Consider the following 26,450-nt stretch of genomic DNA (forward strand, 5'->3'; position numbering starts at 1 on the left):
TCTAAAATGCAGTTGCTGCTGCTACTGCTGCTAAGACGCTTCAGTCGTGCCTGACTCTCTCTGTGCGACCCCATAGACGGCAGCCCACGAGACTCCCCCGTCCCTGGGATTCTCCAGGCAAGAACACTGGAGTGGGTTGCTATTTCCTTCTCCAATGCATGAAAATGAAAAGTGAAAGTGAAGTCGCTCAGTCGTGTCCGACTCTTAGCGACCCCATGGACTGCAGCCTATCAGGCTCCTCCCTCCATCCATGGTATTTTCCAGGCAAGAGTACTGGAGTGGGGTGCCACTGCCTTCTCCGAAAATGCAGCTAATACATATCTAATTCAGGAAATGGAGGAAGGGTATTAATAGAGCAAGGGCATCTGATCCCTGCCTTGTCTCTTTCTCATTATATCTTATCCAGAATGATCGCTGAGGGGACCAGATTTGAACTTTGAGCTCGACTGGTAGGTAGAGAATGACCTCAATTGTCCCTTTGAACAGTTGCAAATCAGATCATCAAGTCCTAGGGGGAAAATCCTGAGAAACAAAAAACACCTCACAGCCCTGCGGCACAGGACTGAAAATTTCGGTCAGATTCAAAAAAACAATGAACTCAAGTTCCTGGGAAAGAGTACGCTACCAAAAGAACAACACAGGAAGCTGAATGGGGCTCTTCTTCAGCTCTTTATTGTTCTTTCACGCTGTCGACACTCCCTGTGGCCAAGTGCTCTTATCTAGTTTTCACACGTCCCTCCACTTGAAGAGGCTGTCCACTCGCTCCCTTTCACTACCCACTGCTCCCAATCTTAGCCGCAACCTCTAGGTTCAACCGCGCACTTGAAAGGGTGTACAGGGATTTGTCTATCCAGCCCAGCCGGGTTTCGTTCTCTGAAATACACAAGTTCAGAGCGACCCCTCTGCGGAGACACCTTGCGTGCGCGCAGGCTGGGCAGGCGTGGGCACGGACTCGAACAGAGTTGGTTTCAAGCTTGTGGTTCGCTCCGCCGCCGGAGGTTCGGGAGGAGCCGCCCACCGCCCCCTCCCTGGGGCTCGGACAGCCCCGCCCCGCAGTTCCCGTCACGTGCCGCCGCGCCGCCCAATCAGCGCCTGCAGCGCGTGGGCTCGGGATTCAAACTGCGGCGCCTGGGACTCGGGGATCGGCGCTGGTCGCCGCAGTGGCGTGCGGGCCCATGGAGCACCGCATCGTGGGGCCCGGGCCATACCGGGCCACCAGGCTGGTGAGTGTGTGTGCGGGGGTCTGGGCGAAGCGAGTCCCCGGCCTGCGGGCGACCGCTGACTCTTCAGTCCTCGCTTCTCCAGAGCTAGTCCGGCCGAGTTCTGGAGGCGGGGCGTGTTTCACCCCGTGAGGCCAAATTCTAGATGATGCTTAAAGGCTAGCCCGGTCGCGGGCCCAGCCTGTCGAGGGTGGGCGCAGCTTGGATCCCGAGAGGGTGGCTGGGTTCTCGCCAGTGAACGGCGACTCCGGGTTTAAAGCGCCCGGAAGAGCACGACGGCACCCTCCTCCTCTTTCCTGGTCCTCCGGAACCCTACGTCCCCCGCCGGGAAAGGAAAGACCGTCAGTCCGTCTTTTTCGGGCCACCCGCCGCCCGTTACGGGCAGGGCGTGTCATCCTGAGTGTCACTTGTGGTTGACACTTGAGGCTCTTTGCAACGGTACCCTAAACAGAGGTGGATCTCTCTGGCCACGTTTCCGGCTCCTGATGCTTCTTTTTCTATCAGCACCCACTTAAATGAAGGGGAAGGGTGGGCCCGGACGGATGGTTTGAAAGAGCCTTTACAGCTTCCCTGGTGGCTCAGACGGTAAAGCGTCTGCCTGCAATGCGGGAGGCCCAGGTTCGATCCCTGGGTTGGAAAGATCCCCTGGAGAAGGAAATGGCAACCCACTCCAGTACTCTTGCCTGGAACATCCCATGGACAGAGGAGCCTGATGGGCTACAGTCCATGGGGTCTCAAACAGTCGGACACGACTGAGCGACTTCACTTTCTTTCAGACCCCAGTGGTCCAGGGTGCTGCCTTTTTTTCCTGGGAGAAGAGCGTTGTTAATCAGAGTTCTGAGGCATACTTGATTTCTTTGTGACCTGAAGCAAGTGATTATAGCGATTTCATAATGGAATAAGTGGAGATAATTTGGTCATGTCCAGGGTCGGTTTTAGACGACTTTTTATGAAAGCTTAAAGGTGATTTGGGAGGAAGAGACTGCACTCCTTGGTCTGTCACCACTTCTGGCCACAGCTAACTTGAGAATTAGGCTCATTGTTCCTTGCACCCCTAAGCAATATCCAGGAAAAGATAACAGGATGGAAGATGTTATTGCCCTCATTTATGCAAATAATCCACTTCAGACACCATAATGATTTTTTTTAAATTTGTTAATTTTTTAATTGATGGATAATTGCTTTACAGAACTTTATTGTTTTCTGTCAAACATCGACATGAATCAGCCATAGGTACACATATGACCCGTAATGATTTATTCATTAAAAAAATTCATATAAATTTAGGTTTTCCTTTGTGCTAGTCTCTAAGAGGTATGGATGCTGGTGACGGGGGACAAGTAGAGTTTTTTTAAAATAGTGTTTTCTTATCAAGTTCCATTTCACAGTGCCTCTACCACTTGGACGGAGAAGGCGATGGCACCCCGCTCCAGTACTCTTGCCTGGAAAAATCCCATGGACGGAGGACCCTGGTGGGCCGCTGTCCATGGGGTCGCTAAGAGTCGGACACAAATGAGTGACTTCACTTTCACTTTTCACTTTCATGCATTGGAGAAGGAAATGGCAACCCATTCCAGTGTTCTTGCCTGGAGAATCACAGGGACAGGGGAGCCTGGTAGGCTGCCGTCTATGGGGTTGCACAGAGTTGGACGCGACTGAAGCGACTTAGCAGCAGCAGCAGCAGCAGCTACCACTTGGAACCATCTGGGGTCAAGGCTATTGGTCGGTCTATCTTTAGGGATGAGATACAGATTGTGCTTTATCAGGGACATTCAAAAACTTGACTCTCTTTGGGACTGCCCTGGCTGTCCCGTGGTTAAGACGTTTCCTTCCAATGCAGGGGCTGTGGGTTTGATCCCTGGTCATGGGAGCTAAAAGCGCACATGCCTTAGGTGCCCCCCCATCCCTGCCCCCGCAAAAAGGAAAAAGAACAACACCCTACACCCTCCAAACGAAAAAACGTAAAGCAGAATCAACGTTGTGACAAATTCAATAAAGACTTTAAAAATGGCTCATATCAAAAAAAATCTTAAAAAACAAAAAAAGCAAAAAAGCTTACTCTCCTTTGTGGAGGGAAAGTGATATTCTCCTACTGCAGAAAGAGCAGAGGACAACAGTGGATGAGATGGTTGAATGGCATCACAGATTCAATGGACATGAACTTGGGCAAACTCCCAGAGATGGTGAGGGACAGGGAAGCCTGGTGTGCTGCAGTCCATGTGACTTGGCGACTGAACAACAACTGCCAATTTATTCACTGCACAGGGGAAACAGAGATTCTGGATCTTGGGATGACTTGTTCCCATTCTTCCAGCTTTAGACTAAAAAAATAAATTACATGATAATTGAAACTTGTAAAATCTCATATTCACAGAATTGTATGAAGTAACTCTGTAGATGGAGCCTGCCTATGTGAAAGACATTCTTGATTCTGAGTCACATTAAAGTATTATCAAAAGAATTTATGAAGAAAAGTACTCTGTTCTTCAGAAGTTTCAGTTCCCAAGAAGCGATTTTCAAGTCACATTTAGCCAAGACTGATCAAGTTAAACAGGAAACTAAATTATGTGAATAATTGATGAAAACATCTCAGTTTCACCAGAATTTGCTAAGTATCAATTAGTTCTCGACTTTATTCTGTTTGAGAATCTTGAACTTAAACTCAGATTTTTGAAATCACAGAAAGTGATAGGCTTTTTTTTTTTAAGTGAGAATTCCTGATTTATTGGTGATCTCTGTAGTCATTACAAGTACTCCCCCACCCCCGCCCCCCATTGTAAAGTCTCTAAGTGTTATCAGCTTTTATCAGTTAGATCAGTTAGCCCCCTTTCTCTGCCTTGGCTCTGCTTACCTCCCTGGTTCCCAGTTTACCATTTCCATCTTCTACCACCATCACACTCAACCTAATCTTCAGAAAAGCTTGGGAAAAACCTCGTGGTAGACAGTGAGCGGGCCTTTGCTTCCTCCTTTCACTGCTCACTATACTTTCTCAAACCATGTACAGCTCCATTTTCTAAGGTACCAAAGTCTTATCTGAAAATAACATTTTATGGACTAGGTAAATTTCTATGCCCCAAATCAAATGACAGACTCTGTAAGTCAATTCATGGTGAATATGGAAGCTAATTAGCAACTTACTCATCTTCACTGAAATAACTTTCATTTTTGTAATCTACATATTAAATAGTTCTGTAAACCTTAGTTAACAAGAAATGATGAAAAAGAAAATTGATTTTTCTGAAAACAGCAGAAATCTACCAATCCTTTCTTTGAACTTAATTCTGAGTTGTATCTTCTGATGTAACAGGTAAACTTTAAAAAACTTATAGGTGTCATTGACTCTGAGAGTTTGAATGGGCTCTAAAGATCCCAGTTCTCTCATTTTGTTGTTTATGTTTATTTGCCAAGTTGTGTCCAGCTCTTTGTGACCCCATAGACTGCAACACACTGGGCTCCCTTGTCCTTCACTGTCTCCTGGAGTTTGATGCAATATTGTTCTTTATAGCGTTGGACTTTACTTTCGCCATCAGCCACATCCACAACTGAGCATCGTTTCTGCTTTGGCCCAGCACTTTCATTCTTTCTGGAGCTATTGGTAATTGCCCCCTGCTCTTCCCCAGGGGAATACCTTCTGACCTGGGAGAGCTCCTCTTCTGGTGTCATATCTTTTGTCTTTTTTTGTACTGTTCATGGGGTTTTTGCGGCAAGAATACTGGAGTGATTTGCCATCCCTTCCTCCAGGGGACCACGTTTTGTCAGAACTCTTCACTTTGACCTGTCTGTCTTGGATGGCCTTGCACAGCATAGCTTGTAGCTTCATTGAGTAATGCAAGCCCCTTCGCCACAACAAGGCTGTGATCTGTGAAGGGGACTCATTTTATTTAGGCCTAAAGTGGTGAACTGACATGGTCAAGTTCACACTGCCAGTGTGTGGCAAGTACACCTATTTCTAGCACTTGTTTGTCTCTGAAGTCCCTGGCCAGTGCTGTATTATAACTCCACTATCATAATATTTTTGATTCTAAGAAGTAAAGAAATGGAATAATGTTCAAGAGAAAAAAATAGGAAGCACATTTCAATACTCAGAAAACTAAGATCATGGCATCCGGTCCCATCACTTCATGGCAAATAGATGGGGAAACAATGAAAACAGTGAGAGACTTTATTTTCTTGGGCTCCAAAATCACTGCAGATGGTGACTGCAGCCATGAAATTAAAAGACCCTTGCTCCTTGGAAGAAAAGCTATGACCAACTTAGACAGCATATTAAAAAGCAGAGACATTACTTTGCCAACAAAGGTCTGTCTAGTCAAAGCTATGGTTTTTCTAGTAGTCATGTATGAATGTGAGAGTTGGATATAAAGAAAGCTGAGCACCGAAGAATTGATGCTTTTGAGCTGTGGTGTTGGAGAAGACTCTTGAGAGTCCCTTGGACTGCAAGGAGATCAAACCAGTCCATCCTAAAGAAAATCAGTCCTGAATATTCATTGGAAGGACTGATACTGAAACTGAAACTCCAATACTTTGGCCACCTGATGCAAACTTATTGGAAAAGACCCTGTTGCCAGGAAGGATCGGAGAAGGCAATGGCACCCCACTCCAGTACTCTTGCTTGGAAAATCCCATGGACAGAGGAGCCTGGTAGGCTACAGTCCCTGGGGTTGCTAAGAGTCGGACACGACTGAACGACTTCACTTTCACGCATTGGAGAAGGAAATGGCAACCCACTCCAGTATTCTTGCCTGGAGAATCCCAGGGACAGCGGAGCCTGGTTGGCTGCCGTCTATGGGGTCGCACAGAGTCGGACATTACTGAAGCGACTTAGCAGCAGCAGCAGCTGGGAAAGATTGAAGGTGGGAGGAGAAGGGGACGACAGAGGATGAGATTGTTGGATGGCATCACTGAATTGATGGACAGGAGTTTGAGTAAGCTCTGGGAGTTGGTGATGGAGAGGGGAGCCTGGCGTGCTGCAGTCCATGGAGTCACAGAGAGCTGGACATGACTGAGTGACTGAACTGATTGACTTCAACACTCAGTGTTGTGTTTTGTAATTTGACTTGTGTTGTGAAGCAAAAACAGTTATCAATTACATTTTATCTGTGTTATTCATCTATGTTACTGCATGTAGCAATTGTTTGTTTATTCTCATTACAGTATTCTGTTGCATGAATTTGTTTATTCTTATGTTGAGAGACATTTGGGTTGTTTTTAATCTATTAAATAAGAATAGTGCTATTTTGAACAGTGTGGCTTTTGGTTAACATACTTCTGCAGAATATATATACACACTTAAGAATGGAATTTCTGGGTTATACAGTGTGCACATAATTTCTGGTTGCTTCATGTTCCGATTGGCACCTAGTATTGCCCGTCTTTTTCATTTTAGTCATTCTGTAGGCATGTATATTATTGCATTGGGGATTTATTGCATTTCACTACTAATTCATGAGATTGAACATCTCTGCATATACTATGGTAAATTTGGAGATTCTTTTATGTGAAGTGCCTGTTTAAGTGTTCTTTTCATTTTTCTATTGAATGCCTTTTCTTGAGTTGAATTTTTCATTTTGTCTTAGAAATTCTGGTTATATGTTATCTTACTCTACAGATTGCATTGTTTTTGTGTGTGGTTTTAAGAGTTTAAAAAAGTTTAAATCTGGACCAACTTAATTTGAAGCATGGCTTATCATAGTGTCAAATGAAGTAGAAAAATTGATATGCAGAGGGCATAAAGATATTTGAATTTGGCCAGGAGGAAGACATGATTGAGAATCAGATTAGAATTAAATGGCATGAAGTTAGGAGGTGGTTTAATAAAAACAGGAAAAGGGAAAGCCCAGTTAGGTGTTCGCGTGTTGATTACCTGCTGTGTGTTTGCCTGTGCCCCGTGCTGCACGTCCAGGGAGCATGCTTGAATAGACCCGACCTGGGCCCTTGATGCACGTGGTGCTGTGTACTCAGGGGCAGTTACTGTGCTTGAGAGAGGCTAGTGATCAAAGGGAGAAGAGAAATGGGCCACAGGTGCAGAGGTGACTGGGCAGCGGAGAGTATACAGAGAAACTCGGAAGACGAGAAAAACAAGGTTACAGTGTTGGGCAAAATAAAAAGAATATGTTGAGCTCAGAACTATTGTTGAAAGAAAAAGGAAGAACTGATTTCAGTAGGAAGGTAGGTAAAAAATAAGATACAGAGTCTGTAAATTAATAGACTTGAAAGAGGAGCATGAAAGAAGAGAGAATGGTCCTAAGAGTAAGACTGAGTTTTCGGAACTTGTAGGACTGGTGGGATGACGGGTCCTAAGGAAATGGAGTAATTATGTAGGAAGAACATCACATGTGAACATTTCATTTAATTTTGGGATGGCTGATAATGGCGTGGGTATCTAGATTAAATTTTTTTTTTTCTTTTTTAAATTTGGCTGCATCATGTGGCATGTGGAATCTTAGTTCCCTGACCAGGGATCAAACCTTTGGCCCCTGTATTGGAAGCTTGCTTGTATTGGAATAGGAAAGTATTGTGCAGAATTTTTAAACATGCTTTGACACCAGGTACTGTATAAGGTTACCTTAGCATTTAAAGGTCGTAAATAGAAAAAAAAAAAAAAAAAAAAAAAAAACTTCGACTGCTTCTCTTATTAAGGCAGTCTTTTAAATGGAAAAACAGCATTTGTTGTCCTAAATATTTGGGATGCAGTAACCTTTTAAAAAATTCACTAAATGCTTTCCTCTGTTTTTGCCCCAAGTGGAATGAAACAGTTGAACTTTTTCGCGCCAAGATGCCATTACGGAAACATCGCTGTCGTTTCAAAAGTTACGAGCATTGCTTCACAGCGACCGAAGCTGTGGATTGGCTACACGAGCTGCTGAGGTGCAGCCAAAACTTTGGCCCCGAAGTGACCCGCAAACAAACGGTCCAGCTGCTAAAAAAATTCCTGAAGAACCACGTTATTGAAGACATCAAGGGAAAATGGGGCCAGGAAGACTTCGAGGACAACCGTCACTTGTACAGGTAATGGCATGTCAGCTCTGATGGGGAGGAGCATGGGGCACGCATGGATCTGGTCAGTCTGATGAAATTCCTCCTGTGAGAGAACTTGCCTTGTCCCTGGGAGGGATGCTTGTATTTGTGATTTGTAGGGTGGAGAACTGCATCTGTTGCTATGAGAAAACTGATTGTGCTTGTTCTTGGCTTCATAGAGCACCCGTTAAGTAGTCTTCTGTTGCAGTGGCTTTCAGTAATGGAACCTTTTCGTGCCTTCCGTAACCTGGAAGGATGGCTATAGTAGTAGAATGCCTCTCCTGGGGAATCTGAAAGGGTGAAACTGGCTTGCACCTTTCTGAGCAGCGTGAGGGTGTGTGTTCAGGGGGTTAGTGGCAGTGGTGTCTGATCTTCAAGTAGAGCTCAGGCTTATCATGAAGAATTGTGCTGGAATTTCCCCATGTCTCAGATTAACTCTGCAGTGCATGGCTGCTCCCCGCCACGTTCCAGTGCTCTTCTGTGATTGCTTACTTACTATGCAATAATCTGAGGGCAAGGATGTCCCTCTGTTGACACTGCCCTTCTCATTGCACGCTAGGCTGGTTTATTCCTGGAGGTGGAAAGGGCCTGCTTGAGACTTAGGGAATGGGGGAATACTTAAAGAAGAATGAAAAGAGGAATTGTTGAGTTTTCTACAGAGAGGGCTACCAGAACACCAAGAACCTGTGAGGGATTAAAGTAAGAAATGAGGATGACAAGCCCTTAATATTTGCTGTTGTTTACTCCAATAGAAGAATAAGGAATGCTCTTACAGCACTTCAGCGAGGCATTTTGGGGCCACTGGGACACCTGGCTTTGAGCAGAGAAAACATGACTGCTCCCTACCTGAGTCATGTCTTTGGTTCCTTTGGGACTAGCCGCTGAGGCGGAGAAGGCGATGGCACCCCACTCCAGTACTCTTGCCTGGAAAATCCCGTGGACTGAGGAGCCTGGTAGGCTGCAGTCCATGGGGTCGCTGAGAGTCGGACATGACTGAGCGACTTACCTTTCACTTTTCACTTTCATCCATTGGAGAAGGAAATGGCAACCCACTCCAGTTTTATTGCCTGGAGAATCCCAGGGACAGGGGAGCCTGGTGGGCTGCCGTCTATGGGGTCACACAGAGTCGGACACGACTGAAGTGACTTAGCAGCAGCAGCAGCCGCTGAGGAAGGCTGCGGAGCAAGTGGAGGGTGGTCAGCAGAGCAAGTGGAGGGCGGTCAGCAGCACTCAGGCTAACACCAGACAGTGGTGTATGTTTAGGATCTAACTTCCTCATGGAGTTTCATCAGCAGTCTCCTCTTCTAGGCATCAGGATTGTCATCTGGGCAATTAGTTGTCTCTCCACTTGGCAGTTATTTCTGGCTTGCTGATCCAACTTTTAATTAGAATCTTGGGTGATATTAGCCTGTTCTGAGACCATAGTGCTTATTAGTATTAGGCAGTGGAGACTCTAGCCCTGTTTCCACATGACACACTTCATTGGGAATGCTTAAGTGGTTGTTTCTCTTGGGAAGCTATAATTGCTTGTACCTCATCAAGAGGTAGCTCACACTTCTATAAGGTTGTCTGGAGGAGTAACTTAGAGTGTTTTATTGTGACCTTAGATTGGGTACCATCCATTGAGTCCCATGAGGCTTTCAGAGACACCAGGCGAGTAAAACAGGAGCCTGTTCCAGGAGCCAGCCCCTGAGTAGTGACTGTCAGAGCATGTCTCACCTCAGTATGAAGATTTAATCATTTGTCCTTTAAAAAATAAAGTGCACAGATAGATTACATTCACCCATGAAATAATGGGTTTTTTTACCTAGTTTCTCTTATAAAATACTTGTAAGTTGTAAAGGGAGTAGTACCTCTTTCATTATCTACCACTTGAAGACGCATAGCTTTCCGTTTTTCTAGTGTTAAGTCCTGTATGTTAACAACTGGTGTTTGATGTTCTCAGATTAATTGGGGGTGAAGTCTATTTAGACATTCAACGGTTTGTTAAGGGGCCTGTGCCCTGAGTTGAGAGTCAGCTCACTCAGGAGTGCAGAGGTGCCTGTTGGCACGAGGCAGCTTCCAGGACTGAGCATATAGCTCGGGATGACATGCTGGCTCGCCAGCGCCCCGGGGAGGACTGGGGACAGGCTGCCCTCCCTGCTCAGTGCCCACCTGCTCCTTGTGGTCGAATAGTACCACTGCCAAACCATAATGAGAGCCCTTGAGCGACATTAGGAGCTCGAGGCATATTAGATTTGAAAAATAGGTGAAGAATCTATAAGGTAAATGCCTACAATGCTTTGTGGAGGAGGAGCCTCTGTAAATAGTGTCAAAGTTGGAATGGGCAGCTCAGAGTTCTTACTGGAAAGAAAGGAGCTAGCATTGTGGAGTGCCTGTGATGGACCAGAGCCACTGCGTAATCATCCTTTACCTCAGCACCTGCAGATGTCTCTTATCTAATCTTAAAAATAAGGAAATTAATGAGACCAAAGGTACCAGCTTGTCCACAGTCACTCAGGTGGTAGGAAAAGAGAATTTGGACTGAGGGCTCTGCATCTGAGGCCTGTGTTCTTGTGGTGTGCCCGACTGCCTCCATTTCCACAGCATGAGGTTGACTAGCTTGTTAACTAATTTAAGGACTGAATGAGAAAACAGAATAGTAAACAAGAAATAGTCGGTGTAGTCAACATGTGTTCATATATTCACAGAATTCCAGGAATGTGTTAAGTACTATGTAATACATACTGAATGATCAACTGTCTTCTCAAATAGACGAGGTAGGGTAAACATAATCAGCTGAAATACTTTTGTAGGGATGGGTGGTTGCCTGGGCCTGGGTTACAGAAAGGCATAGGTAGACAAAGCAACGTGAAATATAAAGACTCTTAGAGTATTTGTTGAAGACAGAAATTACACACACACACAGGAGAATTTTATAACAGAAATGATGAGTTCTGTTTTTACTTTGTAGTGTATTAAATCTTATTTCTAGTTTAAAAAATGTATTTATTCTGTGATTGCTTTCACATGTGTTAACTATGATTTTATTTTTCAAGAATCTAAGAATTAAGTATAGAAAATAGGAAATAGTGAATTTTTGTGTGTTAAAAAGGAAAATAAGATCCTAATATGATAATGTCCCTAACAATCAGAGATGTTGCAGAGAAAGGTCCAGAGCTATTTACTGAACCATTTCTTTGCTGTTGGTAACACGGATGACTAGAAAGAGTGGCTAGATTTGCTACTAGTGAAGACAATTACATCATAGTCATCGGGGTCTTCATAGGGTCATCATTGTCCAACCAGACAGATGCTATCATCTGTGTCTAACCAAGCTTTGTGGCCCTTGACTTCAGATTAAAAGAACCTGCACTACCTTGTATTTTTATGGGAGATTTCAGTTTATGTAGCAGTTTCTCTTTATGATCTCATTTGATCTTCATGACAACCCTGTGAAGTAGACAGAGTGGATATTTCATCCTCAGAGAACCAGACACTTGTCTCTTTGAAACATCTAAACAGAACACCAGGAAATTCCATGCTGATCCCTGAATCGCCTATTTATGTCTGTGAACAGATAGTTACGTGGGATTATTTGAACCTAACGCCAACAAAGGTCCATCTAGTCAAAGCTATGGTTTTTCCAGCAGTCATGTATGGATGTGAGAGTTGGACCATAAAGAAGGCTGAGCACCGAAGAATTGATGCTTTTGAACTGTGGTGTTGGAGAAGACTCTTGAGAGTCCCTCGGACTGCAGGGAGATCAAACCTGTAAATCCTAAAGGATATCAGTCCTGAATATTCATTGGAAGGACTGATACTGAAACTCCGATACTTTGGCCACCTGATGCTAAGAACTGACTCCTTAGAAAAGACCCTGATGCTGGGAAAGATTGAAGTCAGGAGGACAAGGGGATGACAGAATGAGATGGTTGGATGGCATCACCGACTTGATGGACATGAGTTTGAGCAAGCTCCAGGAGATGGTAATGGACAGGGAAGCCTGGCATGCTGCAGTCCATGGGGTCACAAAGAGTCAGACACGACTGAGCGACTGAACTGAATGTAGTGGATTATATAAAAATAGAAGTGTATACTGTGATCATTGCTTGTTTGGACTATTTAATAAGGAGAGCATTTGGTCTGTTTTAGATTTTTAGCGCGATAGGTCCTTGATCTGGAGCCTCCACCTGGCCCTTGCCCTGCTCTCGTTACCAGTGCTAGCTCTGGAATGCAGTTGTAACTGGATGCTCGTGGTTTACAGAGAGGAATTCACTAGTTCCAGTGTAGTGTGTGTGAGCTAATGTGGTGTTGTTTAGTTGCTAAGTTGTGTCTGACTCTTTGCGACCCCATGGTCTATAGCCCACCAGGCTTTTCTGTCAATGGGATTTCCCAGGCAGAAATACTGGAGTGGGTTGCCATTTCCTTTAGGGGATCTGCCTGATGCAGGGATTGAACCCTCGTCTCCTGCATTGGCAGGCAGTTCTTTACCATAGAGCCACCAGGGAAGCTCTGATCTAATGTGTAGGGAACCATTTTCTTCTTATTCTACTTATTCCTGTTCCTTTTTTTTTTCATCCCTCTGTTTCTGTCTCTTTATGTGTATCATCTCATGTTCCCAATTCTTTCCCCTTTTCTTTTTCTTCTACTTAGTTTCTCCTTTTCTTTCTGTCTTTTCCCTTATATTTGCTTTTTTTTTTTCCTGGCTTATTTCCAACATGTTTATTTTAGTTTGAACCTAAAATTTGTCATGTAGATTTTGTCAGCTTTCTTGAATATAAGTTTCACAGTTCTTAATTTAAAAAACAGGAATCATGCTACGTAGTTTGAAAACTTACCCTATAAACCACAGTAATGAAGACTGGTATTGGTGAAGGGGTAGATGGATGCTTGGATCAGTGGAACAGAATCGAGTCCAGAAACACTTAAGAATATGGCCAATTGACTTTTGATGAAGATGTAAAAGCTCCTCTAAAGGAAGAGATCAGTCTTTTTGGCGAATGACATTGGAAGTATTGGAAGGCAACTGTGCTCACCACTATACCACTGGCAGTCACAACACTGGAACAATTAAACATCTGTTCATCTACATGCAAAGAAATGAAGCTCCACCTAAACCTCATTTTTTTATACAAAAATTCATTCCAAGTGAATATAGATTTCAGTGTAAAACTATGAAAATTTTAGAAAAACAGGAGAAAATCTTTATACCCAAGGGTCAGACAAGGAGCTTTTAGACATGACATCAAATGCATGATTTATAAAAGCAAAAACATGATAAATTGGACTTCATCAAAATTAAAAACTTTTGCTGTGTGAAAGGCGCTAGTGAGATGATGAGACTAGCGACTGTTGGGGAGAAAATATTTGTAAACCACATGTAAGTGGACTAATATCAAGAATATATACAAAATTTGCAAAACTCAACTGTGAAAAAAAACCTCAAAAAATAGATTTGAAAGGACACTTCATCATTAGAGCACTGCTGCTGCTGCTGCTAAGTTGCTTCAGTCGTGTCTGACTCTGTGCAACCCCATAGACGGCAGCCCACCAGGCTCCCCGTCCCTGGGATTCTCCAGGCAAGAACACTGGAGTGGGTTGCCATTTCCTTCTCCAATGCATGAAAGTGAAAAGTGAAAGTGAAGTTGCTCAGTTGTGTCTGACTCTTCGCGACCCATGGACTGTAGCCCACCAGGCTCCCCCGTCCCTGGGATTCTCCAAGCAAGAACACTGGAGTGGGTTGCCATTTCCTTCTCCAGTGCATCAAAGTGAAAAGTGAAAGTGAAGTCTCTCAGTCGTGTCCTAGGGAAATGCAAATTAAAACACTGGTGAGATACCTCTATATACCTAGTAGAATGGCTAAAATAAGAGTACTGATAATGCCAGAATCTAGTGAGGGTGCAGATCAATTGGAAATCTCATCCGGTGATGGTGGGAAGTCTAGGTTGGTTAACACTTTGAAAAACAAACTCACTTTGGAAAACAATTTTTCAGTCTCTTTTCAAATTAAACATGTATTACTTACATATGACTCCATATTCTGCTCCAGAGCATTTACCCTAGAGAAATGAAAACTTATGTTCACACAAAAACTTTCATGTGAATGTTTATAGCTGCTCCATTAACTCAACTGTTCCTCCGTGGGTGAATGGATAAACACTGAACATCTGTATGGAATGCTGCTGTGTATATTGGGTGCAGTGAGGGGTGTGACTATACAGTCAGAGCAGGAGAGAGGTTTTTGGTAAATAATGGAAATGTTTCCTAATTGGGATGGTGGTTACACAAGTGTCTATTGATAGAGCAGTATACACATACACACACACAATGGAAAAAATGATCAATTTTGCTATATGCCAATAACATGTTTAAAATACTGGAGATTTGAAGTTTCTGTTTGTACCTCTAGTGAAAGAAATCCAAATGCTCCTCTTGTCCTGGAAAAAAGTCTTCATTGTTGCCATATGGACAGAGGACCCTGGTCGGCTACATTCCTTGGGGTCACTAAAGAGTCCGACTTGACACGACTTAGTGACTAAACAACAGCGTCTTTTGAAGGGCAGATAAGAACTTCAAGTTAGTGGACTATTGGCTCCCTCTAGTGGACACCTTTTGTTTATAGTAAATTTCAAAATTGTGATTGTGATTTTGTTTTTCTTTTCTTTTTATTCATTTCCTCAAGTCTTGTGTTCTTATCCTGTGATGGCTAGATAAATTTTGTACCCTTCTTAGGCATCAGTTTTTTCATCTATAAAATGACAGGACTGGGACTAGTTCTTAAAACATTTATTTATTTTGGCTGTACTGGTCGCCGTTGCTGTGCACAGGCTTTCTTTGGTTGCAGTGAGTGGAGGCTACTCCAGTTTTGGTGCGTGGGATTCTCACTGCTGTGGCTTCTCTTGTTGCGGAGTGTGGACTCTCGGGTGCACAGGCTTCAGTAGTTGGCACGCGGACTCAGTTGCCCCACAGCGTGTGGGATCTTCCCAGTGTGTGTGTGTGTGGGTGTGTGCTCAGTTGTGTCCAACTCTTTGCAGCCCCATGGACTGTAGCATGCCAGGCTCCTCTGTCCATTGGATCTCCCGCAAGAATACTAGAGTGGGTTGCCATTTCTTACTCCAGGGGATCTTCCTGATCCAGGGATCGAACCCGCATCTCCTGCATTGGCAGGCAGATTCTTTAACTGTGCCACCAGGGAAGGCGATCTTCCTGGACCGGGGATCAAACCGGTGTTCCTTGCATTGCAAGGCAGATTCTTAATCACGGGATCATCAGGGAAGCCCCTGAACTAGATCTTTAAGGTCTTTTTCCATTCTAAACTTTCATCATTCCAAATATTGAGTACTTATCACAGGGGTTTTCCAAGGCTTAGGTGATGAAAAAGATAAATAAATACAACATTCTTTTCCTCTTCAGTTTTGCAGTCTCTCTTAAGAGAGAGTATACATGTATGAAAAAGATAAGTGGCAGAACCAAGGCAGTATTGAGTTTAACCAAAAAATAAGAGGCACTGCACTTACAGTCCTTGGGTTAACATAGCTATTTTGTTTGACTAGCATCACTCCAGTACTCTTGCCTGGAAAATCCCATGGATGGAGGAGCCTGGTAGGCTGTAGTCCATGGGGTCGCTAGAGTCGGACACAACTGAGCGACTTCACTTTCACTTGTCACTTTCATGCATTGGAGAAGGAAAGGGCAACCCACTCCAGTGTTCTTGCCTGGAGAATCCCAGGCACGGGAGAGCCGGGTGGGCTGCCATCTATGGGGTCACACAGAGTCGGACACGACTGAAGCGACTTAGCAGCAGCAGCATTATGTTTTCAGTCATTGAAAAATTTTTTCTCATTTTTATTTTTCAATTTTGTGAAGGTAATGCATTCCTTTGTATCAAAATTTACAAAGTACAGAAGAGTATATTCGAGGAGGGCATGATAACCCACTCCAGTATTCTTGCCTGGAGAATCCCATGGACAGAATCCCATGGACAGAGGAACCTGGTGGGCTATAGTCCATGGGATCACAGAGAGTCGGATACAACTGAAGTAATTGAACACAGTACAAAGAGTATATTCAATGAAAATCTCCCTTCTACTTTGCTTCCCCAAGGTGGGGTTCAAGCCTTGAACTTGCACTGAATCTTTCTTATTTTTATTCTTTATTCTAAAGTTGTGTTGGTTTTTTTATACTCTAAATTACAGTTTGACCTGGATGTTCAGTTCAGTTGCTCAGTTTTGTCGACTCTTTGTGGTCTCATGGACTGCAGTATGCCATGGACAGGCTTCCCTGTCCATCACCAACTCCCAGAGCTTGCTCAAACTCATGTCCATCGAGTCTGTGATGTCATCTAACCATCTCATCCTCTGTCATCCCCTTCTCCTCCTGCCTTCAATCTTTCCCAGCATCAGGGTCTTTTCCAATGAGTCATTTCTTTTGCATCAGGTAGCCAAAGTATTGGAGCTTTAATATCAGTCCTTCCAGTGAATATTCAGGACTGAGTTCCTTTAGGATTGACTGGTTTGATCTCCTTTCAGTCCAAGGGACTCTCAAGAGTCTTCTCCAACACCACAGTTCAAAAACATCAGTTCTTCAGCACTCAGCTTTCTTTATAGTCCAACTCTCACATCCATACATGACTGCTGGAAAAACCATAGGTTTGACTAGATGGACCTTTGTTGGCAAAGTAATATGCTTTTTAATATGCTGTCTAGGTTGGTCATAGCTTTTCTTCCAAGGAGCAAGCATCTTTTAATTTCATGGCTGCAGTCACCATCTGCTGTGATTTTGGAGCCCAAGAAAATAAAGTCTGTCACTGTTTCCATTGTTTCTCCATCTATTTGCCATGAAGTGATGGGACCAGAAGCCATGATCTTAATTTTTGAATGTTGAGTTTTAAGCCAGCTTTTTAACTTTCCTCTTTGACTTTCATCAAGAGGCTTTTTATTTTCTTTTCACTTTCTGCCAAAAGGGTGGTTCATCTGTGTATCTGAGGTTATTGATATTTCTCCTGGCAATCTTGATCCCAGCTTGTGGTTCATCCAGTCCAGCATTTTGCATGTTGTACTCTGCCTATAAGTTAAATAAGCAGGGTGACAATATACAGCTTTGATGTACTCCTTTTCCCAATTTGGAACCAGTCCGTTGTTCCATGTCCAGTTCTAACTGTTACTTCTTGACCTGCATACAGATTTCTCAGGAGGTAGGTAAGGTGGTCTGTTATTCCTATCTCTTAAAGAATTTTCCACACTATGTTGTGATCAACACAGTCAAAGGCTTCGACGTAATCAATAAAGCAGAAGTAGATGTTTTTCTGGAACTCGCTTGCTTTTTCCATGATCCAGCGGATGTTGGCAATTTAATCTCTGGTTCCTCTGCCTTTTCTAAAACCACCTTGAACATCTAAAAGTTCACAATTCACATACTGTTTCAGCCTGGCTTGGAGAGTTTTGAGCATAACTTTGCTGGCGTGTGAGATGAGTACAATCGTGTGGTAGTTTGAACATTCTTTGGCATTGCCTTTCTTTGGGGTTGGAATGAAAACTGATATTTTCCAGTCCTGTGTCCACTGCTGAGTTTTTCAGATTTTCTGGCGTATTGAGTAGAGCGCTTTCACAGCATCATCTTTTAGGACTTGAAATAACTCAACTGGAATTCTATTTGTTTGTAGTGATGTTTCCTAAAGCACACTTGACTTCCCATTCCAGGATGTCTGGCTCTAGGTGAGTGATCACATCATGGTTATCTGGGTCATGAAGATCTTTTATGTATAGTTCTTTCTGTGTATTGTTGCCTCCTTTTTAAAATATTTTCTGCTTCTGTTAGGTCCATACCATTTCTGTCCTTTATTGTGCCCATCTTTGCATGAAATGTTCCTTTGGTATCTCTAATTTTCTTGAGATCTTTAGTCTTTCTCATTTTGTTGTTTCCATTTCTTTGCACTGATCATTGAGGAAGGCTTTCTTATCTCTCCTTGCTATTCTCTGCAACTCTGCATTCAAATGAGTATATCTTTCCTTTTCTCCTTTGCCTTTAGCTTCTCTTCTTTGTAAAGCCTCCTCAGACAACCATTTTGGCTTTTTGCATTTCTTTTTCTTGGGGATGGTCTTGATCCCTGCCTCCTGTACAGTATCATAAACCTCTGTCCATAGTTCTTCAGGCACTCTGTATATTAGATCTAATCTCTTGAATCTATTTGTCACTTCCACTGTATAATTGTAAGGGATTTAATTTAGGTCATACCTAAATGGTCTAGTGGTTTTCTCTACTTTCTTCAAGTCTGAATTTGGCATTAAGGAGTACATGATCTGAGCCACAGTCAGCTCCCAGTCTTGTTTTTACTGACTGTATAGACCTTCTCCATCTTTGGTTGCAAAGAATGTAATCAACCTGACCATCTGGTGATGTTCATGTGTAGAGTCTTCTCTTGTGTTGTTGGAAGAGGGTGTTTGCTATGCCCAGCATGTTCACTTGGCAAAAAATCCTTTGCCCTGCTTCGTTTTGTACTCCAAGGCCAAATTTGCCTGTTACTCCATGTATCTCTTGACTTCCTACTTTTGCATTCCATTCCCCTGTGATGTAAAGGACATCTTTTTTGGGTGTTAGTTCTAGAAGGTCTTGTCAGTCCTCTTAGAACTGTTCAGTTTCAGCTTCTTCGGCATTACTGGTCGGGGCATAGACTTGGATTACCGTGATATTGAATGGTTTGCCTTGGAAATGAACAGAGATCATTTTGTTGTTTTTGATATTGCACCCAAGTACTGTATTTCGGACTCTCTTGTTGACTATGAGGGCTACTCCATTTCTTCTAAGGGATTCTTGCCCACAGTAGTAGATATAATGGTCATCTGAATTAAATTCGCCCATTCCAGTCCAGTTTAGTTCACTGATTCCTAAACTGTCGATGTTCACTCTTGCCATCTCCTGTTGGACTAGTTCTAATTTACCTTGTTTCATGGACCTAACATTCCAGGCTTCTATGCAGTATTGCTCTTTGCATTGGACTTTGCCTCCATCACCAGTCACGTCCGGAACTGGGTGTTGTTTTTGCTCTGGCTCTGCCTCTTCATTCCTTCTGGAGGTATTTCTCTACTCTTCTCCAGTAGCATGTTGGGCACCTACCTGTGATCTGTCAGTATCATGTCTTTTGCCTTTTCATACTGTTCATGGGGTTCTCAAGGCAAGAATACTGAAGTGGTTTGCCATTCCCTTCTCCAGTGACCACATTCTGTCACATCTCTCCACTATGACCTGTCCATCTTGGGTCGCCCTACATGGCATGGCTCATAAGTTTCATTGAGTTAGACAAGGCATATTCAGTGAAAATCTCCCTTCTACTTTGCATCCCCAAGGTAGGGTTCAAGCCTTGAACTTGCATTGAATCTTTCTTATTTTTATTATTCTGAAGTTGTGTTGGCTTTTTATACACTAAATTCCAGTTTGACTTGGATGAGAAGTTAAATAACTTTCAAATGCACAACAGCAGTAGAGGGGGAATAGCAGATTAGAAAATACTTTATTGTTTCTTTTTTCCATGTAAAAGCTTTAGCAAAAAAAATATAGAAAAGTCACAATGTTAACAGTAGCTATTTCTGGATAGAGGGTTTAAAGACAGCACAAATTATTTTCTTTCTTCTTAATATTACTCATAGAATGTATATTGCTTTTATTTTCAGTTTTTTAAATCATAGCAGTAAAACAGGGATAAATCCTATTGTGTGAAAGTTTACAATGACAGTTGTTGAGTTGCTAAGTCATGCCTGAGTTTTCAACCCCATGGACCCCAGAATGCCAGGCTTCCCTGTCCTTCATCTCCTGGAGCTTGCTCAGTCTCATGTCCATTGAGTTGATGATGTCATTCAACCATCTCTTCCTCTATCACCACGTTCTCCTCCTGCCCTCAGTCTTTCCCAGCATCAGGGACAGAATGAGTTCTTTTAGGCACCCCTGCTCCACACCATTATCCCACTTGCTTGCTTCTGTAGACTAAGAAAGCCTCCCCATTGTCAGTAAACAGAGGATGTTGCGGCCATTGAGACTCAGGATGAGAAAGCAGAGGATGCTGGTCCCAGGTAGCTGAGGTGCATATCAGAGGAGTGAGTTCCATAAGCCCAGTTCTTGCATCTTCCCGTATACATAAAAGTGCTAAGTTCATTAACTTGAGATATGTGATTCTCTTTAATTAACAGTAATCTTTCATCATTCCCACTATCTGGACTTTGTCACAGAACTCCTATATCTTGGTTCTCCCCTAACCTCTTCGGAGCAGTCTCTCAGAGTAGTCTCTGAGAGTTATGGTTTCAGTTGACAAGAGTAAAAATTCATCCAGAAGAGAAAAGGCACAAAAGTAGACAAAAAATCTTGGGTGGGACTTTTTGCTTTATCAGAAACTAAAATGCCATGGGGCTAAACAGTGTGATAATAGACCTGGAATAAATAAATATGGAACTGAATAGAGAAAAAGACAAACTCTCCACCCAGTTGCCTTTCCCACAGGCATCTAATATTATTAGCTTCTAACACAGGGTCTTAACATTTGTGATACTGCAAGTCTTTAGAAGAGAAAATTCTCCCCCACCCCCCCAGTTGCCACCTTTCCCATCACTTCTCTACATCCTACCAGATTGTATCATGGTTTTGTTGTCTGCCTGGTCAGCGCAGGAAGAGTTTGTGAGCCAGTCAGTGTGGATGGAAGTTGTGCAGCCTCCTGGAATAGTGGGTGGAGGACATCTGTCTGGGTCCTGAGAATGGGGTAGGGTCTGGATGATCAGACGGGAAAGGGAGGGGGCGGGAATTACAGGAGACGGGGATGGTAGGACCTTGGCTCTCAGTCAGGTATGCCTAAGGCAGCTTTACTGGGAGAAGAGGGAGAAAGGAGTTTTATTAATAGGAAGTCATAGGGCTAAATTTGGTGATGTTTCTTAAACACCTGGCTGTGGCATTGATGTTTATGTAAAAGGAAAAAGCAGCCAAGGCCCATGCTTTGAGTAGAAATGAAGTCTGTGTTCTAGAATAGAGTTAACTGAATAGTAGTAATAGAATAGTTAAGGCAGAGAAACTGGTGAGGTTTTCAGGTAACTGCGGTGGGGGAGGGTGTTGCCCAGATGAGAATGTCAGCCATGGGGTTGAAAAGGAAGGAAGGACCCTTATTTTATAGCCAAATTCCAAGCGAGCCCCTAACTGTTCTGTAGACCTTCAGGCTTGCTCGAAGTCTGATACTTTTTAAACGTGTTATCCATTAGTCTGAAATTGTTTTTGTTTAGAATCTTTGTGAATATTTAGCATTTTCTTTTACTGATGACTGGAATGTAACAAAAGTCTTTTTCAAGGCAACTGTCAATCCATCATACCTTGTAGTTCTTCAAACACCTACAGTGTTCAGTGGGGGTCTGAGTCTTTGGAAGGGCTTTGTTCCTCTTTCCTGTCTCAAGTGCTCTGGGGCCTCGGGTCCTGGATGAGCGTCTCAGGGTGTCTGTCCCCGTGCCTCCCACATGGGTCAAGAATGAACGTCCAGGTTGTGGTGTCATAGTTGGGGAGTAATGATGGGAAAATATGCAGTAGGCATTTGACTTTTTTTTGCTGCCACACATTCTAAACTCCTTTTTTTTTGCAGGAGAACTTGTTTGTGGGAGCTTTGGTGGGAGACAGGCCCCGCCCCCCCTCCCGACCCTAGTGGAAGCCTAGGTGGGTGAGACGCTCTCTTCCAGCCCCTGAGCGGTTGGCGTGCAGGCGTGCCACCTGCCCTTGGCAGTTGGTGTGTTTTTCTTAGGACTTCAGACAGCTTAGAATTTCTTGAGATGGCAGTGGTGGCTTGCGGGAGCAAGGACAAGTCACCATGGTGCTAGTGGCGACTTTCACACTCACCTGTCACTTGTGGTTCCTACTGTGTGTGCTGGGGGACTTCCTTTTCTCCCTTGTCCTAGCTTTTTAAATTTAAAAAATTTTCTGATCCCAGTTTTCCAGACTCAGACTGATAAACAAGCAGCGCCTATGGAAGTGACAAAACTGGGGCAGCTTTCTGGGCCTAGGAAATAGCGCCATGCTTTCTGTGTGCCTCAGAGCCAAGCACTGGATCAGATTTGCCCGAAGCCACCAGAGACTTGGACACAGAGCTCGGGATCCCTGCAGCACTATTGCAGAGTCTACTAAGAATAATGGTTATGCGTGGCCCAAGGGCTGAAAGTTCTGTATCAGTCAGGCTTAGTCCAAGGTTACATTATCATTGCCATCTTTGGATGTAAAAGATGCCAGTAGGGTGTGTTACACAGAAGGTTGAACTGGGTTGTCCTAACTCACAAAAGGCAACTCCTGGTAACTGATAAACTTTTGTTTTGTAATGTCCTTTTTTAGGCTTTTGGTGATTAACTCATGCAAATTTTAAATTTGTGATTTATTTTTCGATCTTGGGCCTTCATTTTTGGTCATAGCTACATGTTCCCTGTCAGGTTACTTTATATCCCTTCCCTTTATATTTGTTTGTTTTATCTACTTGGTCTTCTTGGATTTGCTCTTGAAATTTTTTCTTTTTAAATCCTTGCCCAGATTTCTTTTCTATGAATTTATGATGCCTGGTTATTATCATTAATAGGGAATGATGTGTCATTAGTAGGGAATGGAGCAGTGGAATCTAGAAAAATCAAAGGTGCTCAACTCACTGAATGCTCCCATTTCAGATGGGGAGAAAGCTCTTTTCAGTCAGAGAAGGTAGATTGAATAGTAGATTGAATAGCAGTTCTCAATACAGTTGACCTTGAGACAAAATAGAGTTGACCCTTGAACAACGTAGGGGTTAGGCATGCAGACCTCCTGCACAGTCCAAAATCTGAGTCTAACTTTTGATTCCCCCCACCACCCGTCCCCCCCCAAATTTAAGTACTGAGAGCCTAATGTTGACTGGAAGCCTTATTGATGATAATTAACTGTCAGTTAACACATATGTTGTATGTTATATATCATACTCTGTATTCTTACAACAAAATAAGTTAAACAAAACAAAATGGTAAGAAAATCTTAAGGAAGAAAAAATACATTTATAGTATTAAACTATATTTATAGGTTATAGTCATTCTTTTTTTTAAAGACTCTACATGTACATGAAAACAAACAGTATTTGTCTTTCTCTGACTTATTTTGCTAAGCATAATAAATACCCTCCAGATCCAACCATGCTGTTGCAGATGGCAAAATTTAATTTTTAACAACTGGATAATATTCCACTGTGTGTGTGTGTGTGTGTATACACAACATATCTTTTTTATCCATTCATCTGTTGATGGACACTTAGGTTGCGTCCATGTCTTGTCTTTTGTAAATGACGCTGCTATGAGATGGTTGGATGGCATCACTGACTCAATGGACATGAGTTTGAGCAAACTCCTGGAAATGGTGAAGGACAGGGAAGCCTGGAGTGCTGCAGTTCATGAGATTGCAAAGCGCTGGATAGGACTGAGCAACATTGTGAACACTGGGGTGCATGTGTCTTCCTTTTTAAAATATTTATTTATTTGGCTGCCTTGGGTCTTAGTTGCTGCATGTGGGGTTTTTGTTGTGTCATGCAGCATCTTGTGTTTGTGGCACACAGGCTTTCTAGTTGTGGTGCTCGGGCTTCATTGCTCCATGGCTTGTGGGATCGTAGTTCTCTGACCAGGGATCAAACCCATATCCCCTGCACTGCAAAGTGGATTCTTAACCACTAGACCACCAGGAAAGGCCCCATATGTCGTCTTGAATTGGTGTTTTTATTTTCTTCAGAGATATACCCAGGAGTGGAATTACGAGGTCATTTGGTAGTTCTATTTTTAGTTTTTTGAGGACATTCCATACTGTTTTCTGTAGTGGCTATACCAATTTACATTCCCACCAGTAGTGTGTAGGGTTCCCTTTTCTCCACATCCTCAATAACATTTATGTTTATAGTTTTGTATTGTATTTATAGCACTTATATTTGTTGCCTTCTTGACAGTAGCCACTTTGACAGGTGTAAGATGATAATCTGGCTGTGGTTTTGATTTGCATCACCCTCATGATTAGCAGAGTTGAACGTCTTCTCACGTGCCTGTTGTTTATAAAACTCCTAGAAGAAGCCACAGGCAGTACACTCTTTGACATGTCTTAGCAATAGTTTTTTTTTTCAATCTGTCTCCTGAGGCAAGGAAAACACAATAAAAAATAAACAAATAAGACCTAATTAAACTTGAAAGCTTTTGTCCAGCAAAGAAAACCATTGATAAAATGAAGACATCCTACTGAATGAGAGAAAATATTTGCAAATAATATGTATGACAAAGGGTTGATACTCCAACTATATAAACAATTCATACAACTCAATATCAAAAAAACAACCTGTTTAAAAAATAGGCAGAAGACCTGACTAGCCATTTTTCCAAAGAAGACATACTTATAGCCTGTATTTATTGATACTGTTAATTGACTCTGTTTATAGGATGAATTGTCTGTCAGCACCTCAATCACTATTGTCTTATATGATAAAAACACTGTAGATGTTATCTATATCCCTAACAATAGACATTAAAAATGAAGAGATAATATGAAAAAGAAATTAATATTTATTTACAGGTATAACAGTTCAAACTGACTTGTTGTGACCTCATGGACTATAGCCTGCCAGGCTCCTCTGTCCATAGGAATTTCCAGGCAAGAATACTGGAGTCGGTTGCCATTCCCTTTTCCAGGGGATCTTCCCAACCCAGGGAAGATCTGAGCTACAAGCGCTTCACTAAAAAATCCGCCTGCAATGTGGAGACCTGGGTTTGATCCCTAGGTTGGGAAGATCCCCTGGATAAGGGAACGGCTACCCACTCTAGTATTCTTGCCTGGAGAATTCCATGGACAGAGGAGCCTGGCGGGCTACAGTCCATGAACACGACTGAGCGACTTTCACTTCACTATAATGACTCATGCATTGATAACAAAGAAGTAACAGTATGATTGCTCCACAATAGCCTACCCTATACACTAATGAATGAATTCTTACAGAATTTTTGTGGTGTACAGTATATTAAAGTTATATTCGTAATATAGTATTAGAAACACTGTTATATTTAAGAAAAAAAAAGCTGGTTACCTGTGATGATAGACTGATATTTTCTCCAAATATAAGAGAGAGAGAGAGATACCTCATACTACATGATAATATAATTCTTTGAAAGCAAAGTAATGAAATAGTTTATTATTAGTTTTATATTAAATATTTATTTAATTATTTACATTATTAGTTTTATATCAATAATATAAAATAATATAAATATATTATGTTTATATAATATAAATATAAACAAATATATAAATATATAATGTAAATATAAATAATATAATATAAAATAATTATTATTAATATTTAATTGTTTACATTATTAGTTATATATTAAATATCACTCATCTTATGCCTGTCTAAGGATAGGCTATCCACTTCAGTACTAGTCTTACACAAGATGTTCTACACAGTGAATATTTAGGTGACGATGATAATGATGTTTCACTAGATTTTCACATGGAGATAAGCTTATTAGCTGTACAGTATAATGGTTATTTACTGTTCATTAAGTAGAAGTAGATCATCATAAAGGCCTTCATCCTGTCCTCACAATGGGTAGGCTGGAGAGGAGGAGCGGGCGGGGGTTGGTCTTGCTGTCTCAGGGGTGGCAGAGGTGGGAGAGGAGAGGAGGTAGTGGGAGGGGAGGCAGGAGAGGCAGGTTCACTTGGTGAACTTTACAGAATGTATCATAATTTCTGACTTCTTTTTTTGCTTTTTCATTTGTCTAAAAATGTTTCTGTATCGTATCAATCGTTCTACCATTTGCTTTAGTTTCAGTGCCTGTATCATAGGTGGATCCCTGTAGTAAAAGAAGTCAGAAGCAGTCTTGAGTAACTGAAATCCTTTGGCACTGCTTCTTCTATATGTTCGTCCTTATCATCTGGCACAGGTTAGGAAGCATCTGTCTCCATCAAGTTGTCTTCTGTTAATTCTTCTAGTGTGACGTCTGTTAGCTCTTGAATTTCTCCAAGATCCATGTCTTGAACCCCTCGCCCTCCACCTTTTTTTCATATCCACCATAGCTTTCATGATTTCCTTGATTGGCTCTGTTGTAAATACTGTGAAGTCACGTACAACATCTAGACATACTTTTTCTTTAGCAGGAACTTACTGTTTCAGATTTGAGAGCTTTCAGAGCTTTTACCATAACAACAATGGTATCAGTGGTGTAATCTTTCCAGACTTTC

The 26,450-nt window shown here is 42.5% G+C and overlaps 1 protein-coding gene across 1 annotated transcript in view; it reads left to right on the forward strand.

Moving 5' to 3' along the window:
* Nucleotides 1-1,066: 1,066 nt before the first annotated feature.
* The window catches only part of DEPDC1B (DEP domain containing 1B), a 94,827-nt gene continuing 69,443 nt past the window's right edge, over nt 1,067-26,450 (forward strand). Inside the window, exons 1-2 of the mRNA XM_006046965.4 lie at nt 1,067-1,223; nt 7,963-8,228. Of these exons, the coding sequence (XP_006047027.3) occupies nt 1,176-1,223; nt 7,963-8,228 (314 nt within the window). The 5' untranslated portion in view covers nt 1,067-1,175. The remainder of the gene's footprint in view (nt 1,224-7,962; nt 8,229-26,450) is intronic.

The sequence above is a fragment of the Bubalus bubalis genome, chromosome 19, assembly GCF_019923935.1.
Source record: "Bubalus bubalis isolate 160015118507 breed Murrah chromosome 19, NDDB_SH_1, whole genome shotgun sequence".
NCBI lineage: Eukaryota > Metazoa > Chordata > Mammalia > Artiodactyla > Bovidae > Bubalus > Bubalus bubalis.